This window comes from Cariama cristata, unplaced genomic scaffold (genome assembly GCF_000690535.1).
Source record: "Cariama cristata isolate BGI_N322 unplaced genomic scaffold, ASM69053v1 scaffold31283, whole genome shotgun sequence".
NCBI classification, from domain to species: Eukaryota; Metazoa; Chordata; class Aves; order Cariamiformes; family Cariamidae; genus Cariama; species Cariama cristata.
The window spans coordinates 55,258-75,843 of NW_009609573.1; the positions used below are offsets into that span (position 1 = coordinate 55,258).

The following is a 20,586-nucleotide window of genomic DNA, read 5'->3' on the forward strand; positions in this document are numbered from 1 at the left end:
ATGGATGCCTTGCCTGGATGAGGTCAGCTGCCTAACACTGGGCCCTATTATCTTGTTCACCATTCATTCATTCATTCATTGACTCTTCTCTGCTCCATTCCTATCGTTCAAGTTAAGAGTTTGGGCAATATTGCCTTATTGACGTCTCACTGCCCAGTCTCTGCATCCATCCTTTAGCTACCACCAGCTCATAGCTTCAGAAGCATCACCCAGACAACAGCTCTAACATTTGCATGATTATTTTGTTGTCTCTCAAAATTTGTATTAATTACTTAGATAAAAATAGGAGGCTTGGCATTAAGGCAGTGTTAGAAGTACAGCTCTGTGAATAGTGGCTTTTTTGATCTATTGGCTGTTCCAAAATCAGAATGAAATGATTAGTTTAAAGTTGGCTTAATATATGTTTGCATAGTTTCTAGGCAAAATGAAAAAAAAAATCTGAGTAGATAGAATTATTTCCCTTCAGTTTATGTGGTTAAGGTTTAAAATAATAAAAAAAACCTGAATGCTTTTGAAATCTCTTTTAAAAAATAAAACCATTTCCATTGAGAAAATCTCTAAATGTACACTGTAATTATTTCAAACATTTGATAGTTCGGTCTTCAGCAACGAGGAAAAAGCGAGACAGATTTCCCAGCGTTTCTAATGCCACACATGAATTAACATGATGATAATACTAATGATACTTTTTAACTGGAAAAGCTTTAGGTCAATTATTTTTCCCAATTCTATTTTTACCAAAGTATAAAGCTGTAAAACCCCAGATGGAATAACATAAGTTATAACAGCAACAAAATGGATAACTGTGTTTCTAGACTTTGTCTAAATTGTGCGTGTTCCAGAATTCTAAACCAGACTGTTTTATACATTTTTTCAGAGTAATAACCACCTCAATCACTGTGCGATGAATCTCTGGGTGCAGAAAATTGAATATCTAATATTTGTAATGCTTTCTAAACCACAGTACCTTTAAATAATACAACAGTCATTAAAACAGAAGAGTAGACCAAATTACTGTACCAAACATCCTCTGCATCTTCGTCACACTCTGCCCCAAACTGGCAAATGTCACAGGTCGATGTCTCTTTTTGATTGGTTTCACCTGAGCCTTCATTGACTGTTTGATGGAAAGCAGAAGAATATACATTAGTAAAGACAGCACTGTAGCAAAGCACTTCTCTCTCTCTAGAAAAATCTATTCACTGTGTCGACTTAATGCGGTGCTCACAAAGCTGATGGGTGGCCAACAGATAGTGTTTCTGAATGGGGCCAACACAAGAGATTTCCGTGTCGGTCTGTAATAAATTCCCTGAATTATGGAGTTAAAAGGGAAACTGGAGAAAGACCCTTCCTCTTCCTTTTCCACTTAAACAATGAGCCCTTCAAGATGCAGCTTGGGAAGGCTGTGTCACCACTGAGCTTCACTGCTTTGTTCCCTGGGAAAATAATGAAGGTGTATTGATAGCATCACACGCTGCCTTGTGTCCTTTACCGGTGAAGGCCTTGAGATGGACCCAAGGGGATGCTTTCCTTGAAAATGTTTTGAAATTACCTGCTATGTGGTGCAATTGAGTCCATTCCAAAGGCAAAACATTTTTCTCTTCAGAAGTATAGCTATGAGCCCCAAGGACTAGTTATCTCTGGCAGGAAAGATTTAGTGCTGTCCAGAGGAGGGGACGATCTCCAGCATAGGTTAAATTTGAAGCCTAGGGAAGTCAATGCCAATGTCTGCAATTGTATGAGGTCTATACCTGGCCCTTAAGTCAAAACCATGAAGGGACTAAGGGGAAAATAAAAATATGGGTGTAAAAGGACTGGAAAAAATATTGATGGCTGAGTACTGAAAGAGAGAAAGAGACCACCAAGGTAGGCACTAAGAAGAGGATTTGTTAAAAGATCCAAAAGAAACATTATCTACATTTGTATTAAAGTATATAAGCACCTTTTGATATCTTTCAAAAGATGCTGCTTTCTAGCAAGACACTGTACCTAGCGATATCTTTCTGCCAGTTACAGAATAATTAAACCAACCCAGACTTAAAGCATCAATCAGTTTTGACTGATGTTTTTATCTGCATGAACAGCCTCTGCAGTGTCATCCTTTCATTCCTCTCTTTTATTTGGAGTCAGCACCATGGTGCAGGCTTACTGCACATTTGGGTCCAACCTACCAAAGCTGGTGGACATGCTGAAGTGTGTTGGTAGCCCCAGTGACATTGGGGGCACAAATCACCTGCCTGATGTACATCCACTACATGCGACCGTTAACCCGGGTCTTAGCCATTAACCAGGTAATTCACTCAAGAAAGGACAAGTCCCAAGCTTTCACAAAGCTGTTGAAGGAGAAAGGGCTTTTGCCCCTAAAAGAGCAAGTGTGACCCCAATGCCTGTTTTTCAACAAACTTGCTTTCTTACCCTGGACAAATTATTTAACCTCTGTCATGCTTCCCACCACGTAAAACGGGAGTAATACCACTTTCTACCAACAGAGAATAAGGAAAAAAGTATATTAAAAGATTGTGGTATGCTTAGATACGACAGTAATATAGACCACACAAATACCTAAGGTAGATGGTTTGTCTAAGAAGTTTTTTCCCGAGGCTTAATATAGTCAAAGGAAGTGTTGGTATGTTTAGGTACGAGCTATGCTGCAGCAATTTCTTATCAGTCATGCTTGAATTTAGACTATATTAAACAGAAAAAATTCACCTATGATGAGCATTCTGATTATCCTAAAAGGAAAAAAAGAGGGTTTTGCCCTATTTGTAGAAGTTTGCTCACCTTTACATCCATAAAATTAAGCCCAAAGGGGAAACTCAGAAAACATATGCTAGATTTTTGTTCTACTGCATGTTCAGGCTTTGTAGGGAGGGTCTGAGCTGTGGTTTTTCTGTTTCCTTAAATGACTGTGGAACTCTTCAGGCTCACATTTTAGAAGAGCCAACGTACAAGGGTGGACAAGGTGTCCAAGTGCCATGTCCTCACCCCGTCAGCATCTCCATGTGCCGCCCGTGTGACCCTGACCCAACAGCACTGGGAGGCTCATGCTGCTGCACAGCTCCTCCCCACTTCTCCGCAGCTGCAACTAGGCCTGTGTTTTCCACTAAGTTTCATTTACATTTTAAATATAGAAATTTCTTTTACTGAGGAGATAACTTTGACAGCCAATCTTGGCAGGGGATTTCCAGTGGTTAAGATATTAGACAGGACTCTGTAACAAATGACTGCATGCAAAGGACAATGGGACTTATGGGCAGAAGACCTCTTACGGCAGCCGAGCATTCCCCACCTAGCAGGAATATGACAATTGCTCTCAGTTCAGGAGGGTGAGAATATATTCTTTACGTGAAAGAGTTATAATTTCTTTGTTTTGTTATTCTGCAAATCACTTCCCTTGTATTTTTTTTTAATTAAAACATATGCCCTATTTTTTTGCCTCCTTGTAATATTTCTATTTGTAACTGTCCAGCAGGTGTGGTTTGACCAGGGACTTCACACGATTCCACATCACAAGCTGAGTAAAACAGCTACTTAAGTCATTAAAGGAAGGCATTTGAAAGATTGAGCATGTTGAAGAGAAGTAACTGATTTAAAGAACATCTACACTAAGGCGCAATGCAGTTCCTAATTTCCACTACAAAATAATAGGTCGCTCCTTTGTATTTTTCTGAAGCAGCTCTGCATCCAGTGCTCCATAGTCAATGTGCACACTGTCATTAAATGTCCAAGCGTGCAGCGGTCTTGATTAAAAAAGACAGCTTTTTATATCTCTCCCTCTTTTTAAAATTCCTGTTTTCAGTAACCATCCATAAAATCATTCTTTACATTTCCTTAAGGTGTGTTTTCTCTCCCTACACAAACATACGTGCTGGCGTATGCACCCATGCCCAGGACTGACACACACCGGGGCTTGTTTTCTCCATGCTGTGCAGATAAGTGCTTTGATAAATCTGGACATCTTAGAAAGAGTTATTTTCTCAACACTTCCTGCTGCTTTTTAGCTTGAGGACTAGTGGATGCTCATTTTCTAAGGTGACTCTTTTTCCTTTTTTTCCTCACTGCACTTGCTGATTTGCACTTGCTGATTTGCATACCCCTCTACATGCCAACTAAAAAAAATGTTAGCAAAAATAATCTAGTTTCTGGATTCCTCTTCTAAAAATAAAAGGAATACAATTCTTTTTTTCTCATGCACATTACGTAGTTCTCATATTAACAACTGTTGAGGTTAACACCAAGACGCTGTAAGAACATAGTAGGGCTCCAGGGATGCTAATCACTGAAGCCCACCACTTATTACTCACGCAACTGAGAAATGTTAAGCTGCAAGTTCCTATTTGTATTAGCAAGATTAGCAACTTCCAGAGTTCAAGGAAATGGGCTAACATGGGTTAGAAGGTCACTAACATTATCTGAAAGTCACTTCAGAGACTACCTCAATGTCCTAAGCAATATAAATTCTTTAGCTGGGAAGGCACTACACACAATTTACAGAGTCAATGGACTGTGGCAACCACAACAGCTCCTGTTTTAATCATTTGGTCCTTTTCTGGCATTCTGACTGCACTCAGATCAGATAGTTGTGATTTCAAGAATATCCATATTGCTTGCAAGTACTACAAGAAAGAAACCATTTTTGAGACATTTTACTTTGTTTCCATAGCTGAAAAAACAGACTGAAAGTACCATCAGTAGATTGGTCTGACTCTGTGCTTATCTCCTGTAATATCAGGAGAAAACTAAAAGCCCCAAACTGTCCCCTCGCCGTATACCCCTCTACTTTCTTTTTACACTTCAGTCTCTTTGAGTCAAGAGTCTTCTGTAGGTGCTACGATCCCAAGAAATCATACTATGACTTTATCCATACAGCTTTGCAGACTCATGCTCTACTAGGAGTTGATGACTGATGATTTAATGGTTTCAACAAATGGACGTCAAAATCTCTGCGCTCGAGCTTCTGGATAACCCTTGCTCAGTGTCTTCCCAAGATGCCTGACAAGTGTCAAAGGCAGGATGGAAAATAAACTCTTTGCAATTTCCAGAAAATCAGCTCCAATGGGATGGTTGGGAATATGCACAGCTCCTCACAGTCTTGACCTGATCTACAAAATGTCACCTAATTCCTAAGCGACACAAGGGACATGCACATAACTTGCCTGATGGACCATACTGTGAGGAGTAAATGGAAGGGGAAAAAAAAAGGTGAGTGAGCCAAGAGGGTGAGAGGCAATTAGGTGGCAACATCAGCTAAACACAAATCTCTCAATCTCTCTTTGCTAAAACACATCTGAAGGTATCAGGGCAAACTCAAGACAGCCTCAATTCAGTTTTCATGTGGCTTTGTAGGAGTACTAACACTATTATAATAATCCTAATTCAATATAGTTTAACTATACTGGAGAACACAACAAAGACACAGTATAAAGTGTCATCACCACATGCTTGATATATAAAAATATACAGAAATATGACTACAATGAATTGTTTTGACTGTTTTTATATTATGTAGTCTTCCTTTGATTGATGTGATTAGATGTGTGCTCATCACAATCCCTGATTCTGACTTGACTCCTCATGGTGGGACATCTTTGCTATTGTTGAAAGAAGAATTTCAAACAAAGCCTGTTCTAGCTCATCTTAACAGGATATCCACTGGTTTTTAGCTATAAAAATCTAGGTAATAACAAAAATCACATGGAGATGAGGGTTGATGGCCATTTTTGTATTTTGGAACGAACGTCAATGTGCAAATTAAAATGTGGAGGAGAAGAATGCTCTTTAGAGCAGCTGAGGTGATCTCACCACATGCTTCAGTCCTAACAGGAGTGCTCTGGGCAGGTGACAAGGTGAGTGGATGAAGCGAGAAAGCTCTGAGAAACCAGGGCACAGCAGCCAGTAGAATTTACTAAATGTGTTGGAACAAACACTACTTGCACCTCTATCAAATGGCTAAAAACACCTCACAAACTCGACCAATAAAAGCCCACATGCTGCAAGCAACCTTACTGTAATCAATAAGTCTTCTTTCCTGAAAGCATTAGCTCAGTCAAAACCTGCAAAGTGAGAAAAATGAAGGGTGCGAAGCAGGGGGTCAACTCACGAATGACTCTGCTCTCAAAGTCTGGCAGAGGCTTAGAATAGCATTATGGTCAAAACAAAAAGAAAATGGTCTACCGTATTGGTAATAAATCCAAACTCTGACATGCCTTGTTCTGCTTTAATCCTGCTGTCTGGCTCCATCTCAATAAATACAAATTTGCACTCTCTCACACTCACAAACACACTGGGGAAATTACTTCTTGCACGAGAAAACAGTGTCTCTACTCAGCTCAGGACCTGACTCAGGACTTCTTAAGGAGACCTGAAATACTCTCCTTCACACCAACGGGCCTTTGACCAGTTTCTCCATACCACCAAGGGTCAGTCCTTGAAACCACCTCTCCGCTATCGATGGCAGGCTATTTAAACAGCACCAGGGTTGTGCCATTCCTGAGCTGGCTGCCCAGGAAACCAGAGCAGACCACCTTTCCCAGCATTTATATTGCTTCAGGTCGCATCTTGGGTACCTCCACATCGCCATTCTCAGTCAAGTGCTGGAAAAGGTTAGCAGGATGACTTCAGCACGATGCAAATACCTAACAGGGTTTTCAAGGAGGAACTAGATGTATCCAGCCAGCTCAGATTGCTGATAAAAAGTGCTCTTATCTTCTCGCTAAAGACCATGTAGATACAGCCTGGTACTGCTTTGATGCCAGTCAGACTCAATTTGCAGTGTTTTCCAGCTTTCATATTTCTACTGTGACTCTCAGGTTATACGTTTTCTTAAAATCAGAGCTGGTGGATTATCTCAATGTATAAGGATCTCAGTTTCTATGTATATTTGTTCTGAAAGGTATGTTTAAGCTTTAGGGCTGTGGAGAAAAAACTTGTGAGTATAATAAATACTAAAAACTATCAAGTTTCTAATTTTCAAAAACCTAATTATTTTTGCAGGGATGATTCATGATTTCTGAGTCCTGTGCAATGCTGAGGTTATGTTGGACAGGAAAGAAGCGCTTCCAAAAGAGCTCACTCTTGCACAAGGCCCCGTGCTGACCTCACCCACACCTTGTGCTGAAGGCTCCGATTCTGCCCCGCTATCAGTCTAATTACTGCAAGAAAACAGTGTCTGGGAAGTGCCCTGAGTTCAAGTAAATAACTAGTATAAAAATTGTTTCACATTATGACTAAGTGCTGCCACTCTCTCTAGTTCCATCTTTTTTTTTTTAGCTCCTGTCTTGGTTCCTGTCATGCCTGCCTTCCCATTCTCTTTTGGCTTCTTTCCTTTCCCCACAGTCCCCAATTTTTCAGTTGCAATTACCCTAACATGAGCAGGGCCCAGCATGGAGCAGCTCTGGCAGCCCGGCAGACGAGGTGCTACTGCTGCAAGGAGAGGTATGGGCCCATGCAAACCCGCATGCCTCTCATTTTGCATGGCTCAACATCTTAGAAACCTTAGAAGTCTTCTCCAGCTGTCATCCAGTTCAGGGGCTTGGAGGCCTCCCCTGGTGAGATGGGTAGCCTTCACACCCTCTGAACCTCATTTATCGTGGCTAAAAGTAGATGGGATGGGAATGGTTTCACAGGAACAGCATTGCTCCTCTGCATCTATCTGACTGCAGTTCTCTCCTTTCAGTGGGTGCAACTGGAGGTCTCCAAGAGCATCCCGGTCTGAAGTCAGGACATGACCCCCTACACACCCCTGTTAGGGACTTGCCTGTATTTGTACAACCGTGGCCAGGAGGGAATGGATTCAATTCTTACTCAAAGTTTATTTATTCTAAATAAACACCATTTGCTTGTTTCTGTCTCACGCATATCCCTGCTGCTCCCACAGTGCATTTGATAAAAAATTAAATACGAGGCCAGTTTCTCCTAGCAAATATCTCTAATGGCATTTCAAAAGGAATGGCTCATTGAATAAAACCCTATTGTAAGCTTTCTGAATGCTGACATGAAACAGCTGTGATTATTGCACTCTTGTGCGGTCCCCCTACAAAATTTGATGTTTGCCTGGTGTATGTGGGATGCCAACATTGCAGATTTATGAAGGTGTACGATGACCAGCATTGACAGTATTTGCCAGCTTGAGGAAGAGGAGGCTCATTTAATTTTGCCAAGAGCTTCCCCTCATAAACAGCTTTGAGTAAAAAGCCAAATAGCACATGGGGACTATTCATCTCTGCCTTGCATTAATTTAATTTTAAAGAGAAATCACTTCCTTGCAGGAGAATTTTCAAGAAATAGATACAGCTGATTGTAAAAACATGCCTGTGATGCTGCCAAAGCTTTTGTGGCATCAGTCCCTGCTCTCATGTATTTCAATATGCCCAACAGCATGAACAAAACAACCAAGTGGACATGCCCACAGCTGGATGGATGCAATGTGATGCATCACCAATCAAGGCCTTTATTAAAGAGCCTGGAAGGAGACTACTGTAGTCCTAATTGCAAGGACTAGAAGATTTTTCAGGATCAAGGAGGAATAGAAAAAGATGGTATCCGCTTCCTCCCTCAGGTTGACTTTCCTGGCCACACAGATCATTAAACCTCAGCGTCGTATCAAGGGAGATGGGAAGCTGCAGTCCATGAAAGCATCCAATATCTTAACGCTTTTCCTATTTGCCAGAAAAACAGTCATCAAAGGTTACTCAGGAGGAGAGTCAAGTGTAAGCTGCTTGTGGCTGGCTGGCCCTACGTGCCAGAAGGGAGGGGAGCAGCCCAGGCTCAAAACCCTCCGCATCCCTTCTGTGGACTGTCAAACACCCTCTCCCTGCAGACCTGCAAAGAGCCCCTGCATCTTCAGGCTCCGCTGAAAAGCAGGGACTGGTTCTGGCCCCTCCTCTTCCTCTTGTATGTCTGGGCAGAAGCTGCATCCCATACTGCCTGAAACAGTAGCTTACTGCTGGATACCTTATGCTTGCTGCACTAAACACATGATGCAAAGACAATCTGATGGATGGAACACGTGGACTCTATATGTACCGTAGCATTGCACGTAAGCAAATCCTGTCCAGCAAATACTGCACTAGATATAGGTTCAGTTGGAGGAATATGAATCAGCAGTGCCTTCCTCTGCAGGGGAAGATGCCACAGATAGACGTAAACCACAGAAATTACCTGTCTGTGCTTTCTCTGACCTCTGTCAAGAACTCACAACCTACCTGAGGTTCTAAGCACTTTTATTCATTCTAGGCAGACAGCAACCTGGATCACCCAATTTAGAGAAATTCAGTGAAAAAAATAAGGAAGGATCCAACCCGTGATTTCAGAAAGCCTACAATAAGGAAGTCCCAAATGGGTGATGTGACTTTCCAGGGCTTTCCGCACTGAAAGGGTGCTTTTGCCAGCTTCCTACCTGGTGGAAAGATTAACAGAAGACTTGAATGTGAACCCTTGCAGCTACTCATCTTTCAAGAAATGGAATGAAAGGAACAAAGATAAAACCTAAAAGAGCTGTCTAGCATCCACTTGGTGACTACTTCAGTTTTAAAGTCTTTGTCACTTTGCTATTGATTTAAGTCTGTGTATTCTTTTGAATATTAGTATGGCTAGCAAGATAGCAACATCATACATAAAAATGTTCTTTATTCCGGAACAGATGAAACTCCCAGTGGTAAAAGAAGATTTAGGTATCTCTGAAGATTTCTTATCGCTGTGCAACATAACTCTCTAATGGTTCAGTGCCTTGGAGGGTCATCTGAGATCACTTATCACATAAATCAAATAGGTGGCAGGCTATAAGAGTGGAAGCCTATAGCAATTTCATGTCTTTGCTCGCAGACATCGAATCTATCTTTTAGGCAGACTATAGAGGAGATAATATGCCACTCCATTTAAGCCACTGAAGAAACCCAAATCTGGGTATTAACCAATTTTAGGAAGCTGCTCCTAGTCTTGACTGCACCACAATTATCTTGGGAAATGACTGGTTTTAAATCCTAAATGTGGACCGCAGACACTGGTCCTCATTCTAATTCACACTAAGGCTTCCGTAAATCACTCTGGCAATGGAAGGGAGTGTCAGAGCGAGTGAAAGTCCAATTTACTTTATGTCCCATTTACATAATCAGGGTGGTGTAAAGTGGCTCTACTATAAAAATGACTTGGGTCTACCTTGCACTGAATTCAATAAGAGGAGCACAGTTTTCTTCTCCCACTCTGCTTTTCTTCCATGTTATACTCCTTTCTGTTTATTTCTGAGGCGCTAATGCAGGTTACACACACATAACTGAGAGCTGGAGCTGCCCTGGAGCTCTGAAGTCAAGAAGACACATGCCAAGCTCGTACTCTGTCACAGGGTCTCAGAAGGAGGCAGCTCGGTCAGGTGCCAAAACTGCCAGTCAAAACCCATGTTCAGCCAAGCTGTATCCTTGTGGTTGGGAGCTGTGACAGATAGCTCCTTATCTGCCTCTTCCTCCACCAGCTCCGTGGTCAGCCGGCATGCAAACGGCGATCCCTAACCCCCCTTCACAGCTCCTGCCTCAGAAGAGTTTAGTGTTTCCCCAGTAGCACTCCCTGATCTGCAGTTGTCACCGCTGAGCTGGCCCTCGAAACTAGTACAACCAGAGCTCATCCCTGTGTTTGCTCCTTTCTCTATAAGTGAGAATTTCCATTTAAAGAAAAAAGAAAATCTGGCTCAGAGCTAGTTGTAAAAATTTCCCTCCTGACCTGTGTAAGGGTATTTCTGCCTTCTCAGGCCTGTAGCTAGGCAGTGCTTGGGCCTCTGCTGTAGCTCAAGGTGCAGAGGAGTGCAGGCACCTAAGGAACTTGCTAGAAGCTAAGATGAGGGCAACTGCAAAGTTTCTAAGTCCTGCAGGAGGAGATACAATATTTATGCAACATAGATCCTATCTTTTATATAACCCTACTCTTCCATGAACATGAAAACATACTGCATCTGTTAATTGCATGAAAATGTTCAGCAGTAAGATGATCGTTCAGCACAAACAAGAAAAAAAATCAGTCAAACCCTGTTTTTCCTTTTTATTTCCATTATTAGTGGGCAGGTTGAGGCATCACATGAGTAGCACCATTGTTGGCTTATTGTACTCCTTGGTTTATGGTTTATGTGGTGGAATAGTCGTGTCCTCAGCACAAAACCCAGGACAAATACTGGCAGCACTGCCGACAGCCTAAGCAGAAAGGCAAGGGAGTTCATGGATAGCACAGCCACTCCTGGAAGGGTGGCAAAGATTTAAAAGAAGGAGCCTCCGTGGGCCAGGTCTGCGGATAAACTGGAGATCTGTTTTTTTGCTGTCACCCAGAAAAAAGTAGGGAAAAACCTCCCAGACCTCCACTAACAGGACAAACACATCAAACTAACAGGCGACATGTCAAACTCAGCCTTGATACGAGCAGTGGAGAAGTGTGGATTTGAATCCATTTACACCAGAACGATGTTGCCCTTCTGAGTATAATTTTACAGATGTGTTTATGATATAGGGGGAGCCATATGGCATGAAAGGTTTAAACATTTAATCTCACTTAGCTTCAATACACTGCATATACAGAAAATTGGAAGCCCAGCAGGAAAATGCCAGATTTCATTCTCACTTAGTCGTGATTAACCTTTATGAGCTCGCTCAGAGTTTTGTCACCTGTGAAGTCACTCAGGGCAGGCAGGCTGTGAAATCCCTGACTGCTTTGGCCAAGGTGCCACAGCTCCTGAGCTTGAGCTCTCCGAGGGCTGTGCTGCCTGAAATGTGGGCCTCTCCTGCCCCAACAGCAGTGCACCCTGCTCCATACCTTCCCTCGACTATGGAAAGTGTAGAAGGGACTATAGGAAGCGAATAACCTGGAGGGACTCTCTCCTTTCTCTTCCTGCAACTGCGCTTCCTTGCATCGCTCAGGCGGGTCCGGTTAAGAGCAGCCTTACACTGGCAGACGGATGCAAAGCAAACGGCTGATATGTATCACACTTTGCAAATATGCTCTTTCTCATTAATATTGATTCCCACACACAAACACTTTAGCTATATTCACTGATTGCATTACCATTGCAGAAGTGTAATTAACAAATTAAAAGGGAGGATTGTGATTCAGTTTAATTTGGGGAAAATCTTTAAATTAAAAAAAAAAAAAGTCTGATGTTTGAGGATCATTCCCCTCTGCTATTCATTTTAATGCCTTGGACGTGCTCTGAGAGAAATGCTTTCATCAAAATAAACATGTCCTGAGTGTGCTGCAGTACTGGCATATATGGGTACTTAAAGAAGCATCAATGAGACACAAAAAAAAAAAAAGAAACAAATCCTGACAGATACTAAACAAGATACTAGATTACAAATGAAGGTGTACCATCATGGAGAGAGAAAGGGGGAAAATGCCCATTGGAAGTTGCTCAGATTGATCCGAGACTGCCAGCTTAGTCACAAAAACTTAGGAAAAGCAAAACAGAACACGCGCACCATTAGTCCAGGTGAAATCCAATGCCACAAATAACTGTGGAAGGAGGGAAGGCAGAAAATCTCCCATACCTGCTGCCCTTCCAGATGTTTGTATGGTAAAATAAACCAGCTCTACTGAGTAAATCAATGTTTGCAAGAGCAGTCAAAATGCCCGAGCCAAAGTTTGCCTGCTTTTCTCTCCAAAACCCCCTGAGCACACCTGGAAGAATGGCTGCAAAATGACATCTACTTCCCCTCCCATCCCCTACGAAAAACACCTTTCAGGTGATCTAATATTATGAGAAGCCATAATCATTAAGGATTGATCATGCTAATATAATTTTCTGGATGGCTTATTAACCTACTAAGACATGTTTTTCTCTACTTCCCTTCATTAGCGACAGCAATAATTAGGTAAGGACAGAGTAGCAAAATTGATCATATGGTACTGCCGAAGGGGACAGAGAATGTATCATGAACATTTAGCATAATGTTCTCCAAACTCAAGATGCATTAATTGTATTTAGTAACACAGCTATTTTCTGCCTTTGATAGAAGGAATCTGTTAACGTAGCTATTGTTTAACAGAAGCTTATTTTTCTTCTATTCCAAAATGGAATTTTCTTTTTTCTTTAAAGTTCACAATACAAAATGAGATGAGACGAGAAAACATCACTGTCTCAAGTACCTACTGATATCACGTCCTTTTCTTATTTCAGTCCTGACTACCAGTCTCCTCATGAAAGCAGCGCTTTAAAAGTAGACTGGCCGCAGAGCTCTGGCTAGAAAGCAAAGAAGTGAGTTATACTGTCACCTCCCGGACAATAATCCCCAGAGACACTTCCCTCATTTTTTTGGGTCAGCTTCAGACACAGCCTTCCTGCTGCCCGCCACCCCTGGTCACCAGAAAAAAGCATCTGTAGCTTACACTTAGGCAGCACTACTCAGAATATCTGTATACTTACATGTGAAAGTTTTATAAATTTACAGAGGTGACTGAACAGCAGCTGCACTCTGAGCCCACGTGAAGGTCCCCTTTCCCTGTCTGTAACATCAACAGCAGAAGCACCAGCAACGTGTGGGCTGGGGGATGAAGGAGCAGCCGTACGAAGTGTCGGTGCCCGCATGCTGCCCCTCACCTTCCTGACCTGTGACCCCAGTGCCAGGGCCCCAAAACCCGCAGCAGCCACCCTGAACCTTGAAAGAGAAACTCCCAGTTAAGCAAGACCCTGGTCACATCTGTGATGTGTGGAGACAGGGACAGGTGTCAAACTGCGATGGGGACTGCCGGCTCGAGCTGGCAGCATTAACTCTCCTGCACCACCCTGCTAGCGCGGGAAGCGCGTGTAAGCGTGACAGCCACAAAGGGATCGCAGCGATGATGAATTTTTACATATTTTTTAAAATGCCAGTGACTGGCTTTCCCTGAGCTCCCCCCCACACGTGAGCAGTAGGCAGCTTTCTGTAGATAAAAGCATTACAGGGAGCTGAAAAGAGTTGACATTACAAACTTGGCACTCCAACGGCATGCTGCACAAACAGGGAAAGGGAGGATCTGCCAAAGCGAGAGCCAGAGATAATATGAAAAGCATAAACCCAACATATTGACCTTATTTAAGTCCAAACAGTGTAACACCAGGATACTTAATGCAAAAATGTCAAAAACATTCTTTATTCCACACACACATGAATGTTTTCTTTAAATATGCAATTCACTTGATATCTGCAATCCCCCCTCTTCAGATGCAAAATCCAAAATAATGATTATATCAGTCATTGCTTAATACATTCAACTGTGGCCCTGATTTTCATGCATGAATGGTCATTTACATATCATTACCCATCATGCCATCCACTCAGATTTTTCTTCCTAAATAGAGTAATACATTTAAAGTTGTCATTTTAAAACAAAAATGCTTAAAAAGGGGACTTTCATTTCTCGTTATCTTATCTGTGCTCTTAGTGGCTAATAGACCAGAATATTAAAATGGAAAATTCTCAGTGTGTGACAACTGCCACAGTGAGAAGACCTTAAGAAAAGAGGCAATTACCAAGGGATTTTTCTCCACTTTGGAGATGCAGATAAATACGAACAGAAAAGCCGAAGCAAACCAACCAGAAGCAAAACAGCAATTATAGTACATTCTTCTATTTTCCTAACATGAGTCCTTGTTGGGGGCAAAGCTAGTTCCATGTTAGGAAAATCACTGCAGACATGAGATGCAGTTAGAAGCTTTGCATGAATAAATTACAGTTTTGCAATTAATATTGCCCATACCCACAACAAAGGAAGGATTGGTTTTTTCCTCCTCCTGCTACTTTTAAAGTAATTTTCTGCTATGTTTAATTAGGAAATTTCTCTACAGAAGGGAATGTGATAGAAGATTAATTCTCTATTTTCTCACCCACTGTGTCAGTAGACTCAAGTGGACACTATAAACCCCAGTTAAATACGATGAGGATGATCAAGCACGGAGCTCCTTTCAAGAGGTCGTGTCCACAGACTGTAGATCTCATTTCAAAACAATAGAAATGAATTAGAAAATGGTATCTCTCTGTGGTGTAGCGCCACAGAGGAACGATTACAAGTGCTTCATGGTGCGAGGGTTCACCATGCTGGCTGAGAGGGTTTGCTATCATGGCTGATGATACCAAATGTCGCTGAGTGAGAAACAGCGTTTCCACAACGACTGATGTTTTGGGTCTTTTTCTCCTGTTCTACACTAATAATTATTCCTCTAGTAGTCACATCTCATTTTACATCTTTTATGCCAAATATGAAACAGCAATTAAACAATAAATAATGAAATGTTCGCTGGTGGGCAAGATTGTAAAGAGGTTTTTTTTTTAAGGGAATAGACAAAGGGCTCAAACTGTTTTTGTTTTTAATGAATAATTAAGGGAACGAGGATTTACCCTCAGGATGTCAAAATCCTATGAATGGTCTATTGCTGCCAGTGCTGAGTAAATATCAGGTTAATGCTTTTTTAAACTGAAATCCAAGCCAGAGTAAGAACAATCACTTAGGGGAAACTCAGACTTACAAGATACTGGAACATGCACGACACTATCCTTTGACAGAGAGGGTAAGCAATTTTCTCAGAAGTTTTATTAATGGAGTGCCTGAACATCAAAACAGAAAAAGCATGAATGATTTCGAGGAGGAAACACAGACGTGTAGCCTAGTAGAGACTGAGAGCCTCGCTCATTGATTAACTAGGACCAGAGTGTTTTAATACAATAGAAGTTGTCAGTACATACCTCCTGGGGACAGGAAAGATCAAAACAGGACAACTGGCAGAAAAAAATGTGTAAAATGCAGAAGAAACTTCACGCCCAATTTTATTCTGGGCTTAAAAAAATAAATCAACATTTTGGCTAGTCCGATGCCTATTTATTCCCTCCCCATTTTGACATAAGATAGTCTTATCCCACTCTGATGCTGCTCTGGTTTCACGTAGAGAAATGCTCCAGCAGAGCATTTAAGAAGGGGCAGCCACCTTTGCAGAGTCCAAGAGAGAGCTGCAAGGATGACATGATTCAGAAAACACAGCTTACGTGGTGAGCTTAGGGGAATGGAAATTTTTTACTTTGGAAAAGAGAAGACTGAAAAGAGACTAGTTGTCTGAGATAAAAAGGAACATTAAAAAGGCTGCTATAAAAAGAAGGATAATCAATTGTTCTCCACATCCACTATTTCTGAGACAAGAAATAATTGATATAATTTACAGCAAAGGAGATTTAAGTTGGATATTAGGAATTTTTTTCCTCCCAGCTTCTAAGAATTACCATGCACTGGAACAGGCTGCACCAGAATGAAGCTGGTGTGCTCAGAAGTGGCTTCTGAGACTGGGCCATGCAAATCTTAGCAACAGACAGCCTAACTATAGTTGTTCCCGTCAGACTTGAGGATGGATGAGATGATTAGTTGAAGTTACTTCCAAACATATATATCTATGACTATATCATCCCTTTTCTGTAGGTTAGGCAATGGCTGGCCTCCACACGATGCACAACCCAGTCTTTACTTGTACAAACTCCCATTGAAATCATGGGGCATTTTTTTGGTAATGTAATTAAAATGTCTTCATGTCAGCTGGGTACGTGATGTCTGCCCACATATGGGGCCACTATATATTTCTGCATAATCTCTAAAAGTTCCCGACTTCTGCAAATTCAGAGGATTTGGTTACACCTAGGACCTCGTGGACAAGACTTCAGCTCTTCTGATCCTGAAGAGGCAGGGGAGCCAATTGCATCTTCTTCCTCCCTCAGTAGAGAAGTTTATTTTTTTAGACACATTAGTTTGAAAATATTTGTTCCAGTTGACCAAGTTTTTGTCCCATTACATTAAAATACCTTTTAGAGAAAAGGCATAGATCTCTTTAAAGGGAAAATATTTTCAAAAATTTTGTTAAATGGGTTGCAAAATCTATGTTAATACAGAAATACAGGTAATGCACTGCATTTCCCAGAGTATTCAGCAATGAGTTTCCAGTGTTTTCACTCAGCTCATCGCTACCTCGGTAAAACCCGGGGGGCTGCTCCTGTGCAGGGCGGGGGTCCTGCCCAGCAGCCTGCCACCCTCACGCCAAACTGATGCTACCCGTCATGGACCCTGCGGCGGCTGTGCCCCTGATGCGAAGGGCAGAAGGTGGCAGAGGGAATGAAGCCTCTCATGCCAGCTCCAAATCTGCAGTCGGCAAAGCTGGGCATCTCGGGGAGCCCTACTTTCAACCAGAGCAGACTATGACCCTTGGAATGTGTGTCAGGAGCCTCAGCGGCCTGTGCAACAGCCGAAAGTCACACAGCGCAGAGGGCTTGCAGCCACCTTTGTTCTGCTCCCCTGGAGCTCTGCTTTCTGTGCCGCATCTGCCGGAGGCACAGCACAAAATCTGTCCCCTCTGTTCCTGTTTCCAAGGAGTGAGCAGCCCTTTACAGCAAAGTCAGTCTTCAGAGCTTCCTCAGCCTCTGGTGTTTGCGGCTAGCGCCCACGCCACGTAGCTGCCTAGGTGCACACGGGGTGCGCTTCTTCCCCCTCCTTTTTCCTTTGTGAGCAGTCAGGCCTGGGGCAGAATTACAGTTTATTCGCACAGTGATAACATAGCCTTTCAGAAAGGAAATATAAAATGATGAATCAAAGGTCCAGACATATCCATCTGTCACATCCAATAAGCATGCCTGTGCCATGTGAACGCCTGGTCATTCTTGTAATTAGTTGTTAAAGCTGAATGGGCAATTTTCAGCCAGAAGTACATGAAATGCATGAACGTTTTAATGATGCGGAGAACAATTAATAATATTACATGCATAGTTCCTGATCACCTTGAGATTTTCTCTCTACTTAGTGTTGGAGGAACTCAACCTCTTTAACCCTATTAGAGCAAGAGGGCACAGCTCGAGTTAGGAAACGGTAAGCTGAATAAATTGCAGCAAGGCAGGCTCTTTTTAAGATGCAACTTTTCCTTCCAAAAACTCTTAGATAATGATGGAAAAAATGTCTGCAGTGAATTCTGATGAAAAAAAAGAAGGAAAGGCCATAATAATAAGTGTGTCCCATGTGACAGCTGGGAAAAATGAAGGGTCTGATTCAGGTCCTGTTCAAATCAACAGGACTTTCTCCATTACCTCTGCTAACCACCACATTAAACCCTTTATGTTTGGTTGAGTAGATACAGCACAGAGGCAAGAAGCAAGAAAGCCTAGTCCCTGAGATGGCAGCTAAACATCATGTAAGCCACCTGAACTCACCCTGATGCAGTAAATCTGCATGTATAAATACATATAGAACACATAGAGATGATATGGATGCTATTTCAGTAGAGAGCAAACCCCTTGGGTCTTCCCCCCAAACATGGGAAGAAGGGATCTGGACAAAAAAAAAAATAAAAAAAAATCACCCAGAAGGCAGCCAGACCCTCTAAGTGTGACCAAGCAATGTAAATGTCGCTAAGCAGTGCAACCCCATGTCTACATACACACAGACAGAAAAAAAAGAGGATGTGGCCCAGTGTGGTGGCAAAAACTCTTAACATTATGACAAATTAAGTATTTGCAACAGAAGATGCAATGTTGTTCTTGCTCAAAACACTATGTAAACTTGGCTTCAGGAAAACCCCTGGGATAAATTCCATCTGGCACGTGCCAGACTAAAATGCAAGAAACGCTATGGCCTCAAACATACCGCACGGTAAGGGAGGAGGAAATGCCTCCCAGCTCAGGGAGGGGAGGTCAGCTTTCAGCTCCTTCTCAGCTGGCTGCCCACTTGACTTCAGCAGAGCACAGCTGCCTCCTAACAGGTTGGGACCAAGCCCTGGATGTTCACCATGAAAACTTCTTAGGAAAAGTTAATTAGCCTATGGTAGATGTGGGTATGTTTCTTTGCAAAAGCCTGTTCAGAGTGGAAGAAGTATAAACATCACCTAACCTAACCACTGCTTTCATGCACCTTATTTTAACACTGACTTTCTATAAACTATCCCCATAGTATTTCGCTTTAATTACATGCAGTAAAAGGAACAACCAGGTAATTACCTCAGACTCTGCAATAATATTTCCACATTAAAATGTAAATGCAAGGTGCATAGCTCGTGTCCATGTTTTAACCATAGGAAGAACAGAAGACTACTCATTTGAGGGGAAAACCACACATTAGAAAGCTCTCTGCCAGCTACCAGCGGTCCAGGGCTGTCCCAATTTAGGTTGGGCGCCTGCCTCTGCTTATCACCCTGTTGATAGCACGGCATGGTTTTAAAAACATCCATGTGTGTCTCCAAGGGGCGTTTATCCTCCGTGGGAGCCTAGCACCCCAGAAGCATGGACAGGCAAGGTTAGAAGAGACCATTTACACAGGGAGAGAGGTACTGGAGAAACTGGCTTTCTGATCCCCGTCCCCAGGCACACCAAGGGCTGAGATTAACAGGGGCTGCCAACCCTTCGCGCCGCTCTCAAGGCAGCAATTGCAAACGTTGCGGGAGAAGGTGGCATTGGATTAGCTGTATTTCACCTCCAGAGGGTTGTCTTCCATGTCAAAGGATTTTCTGTCTTTCATGAGCTTTTGTGCTTCATTTAAGCCCTAAATAAAGCACAAATAGCCCACGGGAGTAAACTTTACTCTCCACCTGTCAGAACAATTTCCTACCTGAATTAACTTGTGAATACACTTTAAAAAAAACAGACGCATCTTCTCTATAGCCTGATTATTCGCCTGCTTTATTTTCCAAACTTCTTTTTATGCCACTTTTCTATTTTGGGTGCAAGTGGAATCATGTTAATGGACTGACGAGGTGAAGAGCAAACACAGGCTTGGAGTTTGTGTGGCCTATGTGATCTGGTTTATACAGCCCTCCCAGGCATGACTCTTCACTTAACAGTACTTACATGGGCTCTGTGCCTGCCTAATTTCTTAGCACCTGCATGCTCTGCAGACATACTTGCAATGAGTTCTTGACACGGGAGATGTGAATCCTCTCACCATTTTGCATCAGGAAGGGCTACACAAGCCCCCCCATCCTTGCCTGGCCGAGTAGGAGGAACAACTTTTGGGATACCCCATCACAAACCTCAGAAAGACAAACTTCAAAGAGCAAAAATGAAAGAAAAAAGAAAAATAAGAAAAAATGTTGGCTAAATATCACTACTCGAGATGCAGATAGTAAAAAATGACAAGGGGGATAACACTGAACAGACATAGTTCATTCAGGCTTTGTTCTGAGAGACAGGGACCGTGTCAGCCCCTTTCTGAGGGGTGGGCCCGTCCCTGCCCGTGCCCCCGGCAGCCCTGCCAAGCTGCGGCCCTCCAGACAGAGGTGATTAATCAAACCCACCCGAATCTCTGACCCACTATCTGATAAGGCTTCTTTCAGCTTAACAAAACTTGGCATCTGTGTCACATCCCTCATTCTGGGATTTCAAATAAAAAGCTCTCTGTCTGGCTCCTCCTGCCTCCACTGCCTGCAGTGCCATAGGAAGGCGGCAGCAAGCCCCCACCGCTGCCTGCCATCGGCCCAGGCCGTGCTCTCGGCTCCAGGTACCAGTTTTGATTTATGCTTTCAAGTTTCTTTTTAGTCTGAACGCCTGTGGGGGACCAGTTCAATGAGGATGGCACAGGTTTTTGCATTGCTGCCTGAGATCTGGACAGGTCACAAAATCCTGGCCA

At 42.6% G+C, this 20,586-nt stretch overlaps 1 protein-coding gene across 1 annotated transcript in view; it reads right to left on the reverse strand.

Annotated features, from left to right (window-relative positions):
- The window catches only part of LOC104159623 (tomoregulin-2-like), a 70,049-nt gene extending 53,008 nt beyond the window's left edge, over positions 1-17,041 (reverse strand). Inside the window, exons 1-2 of the mRNA XM_009697579.1 lie at positions 17,035-17,041; positions 1,021-1,117 (exon numbers count right to left, since the gene is read on the reverse strand). Coding sequence (XP_009695881.1) covers positions 1,021-1,117; positions 17,035-17,041 — 104 coding nt within the window. The remainder of the gene's footprint in view (positions 1-1,020; positions 1,118-17,034) is intronic.
- Between the last annotated feature and the right edge of the window lie 3,545 nt (positions 17,042-20,586).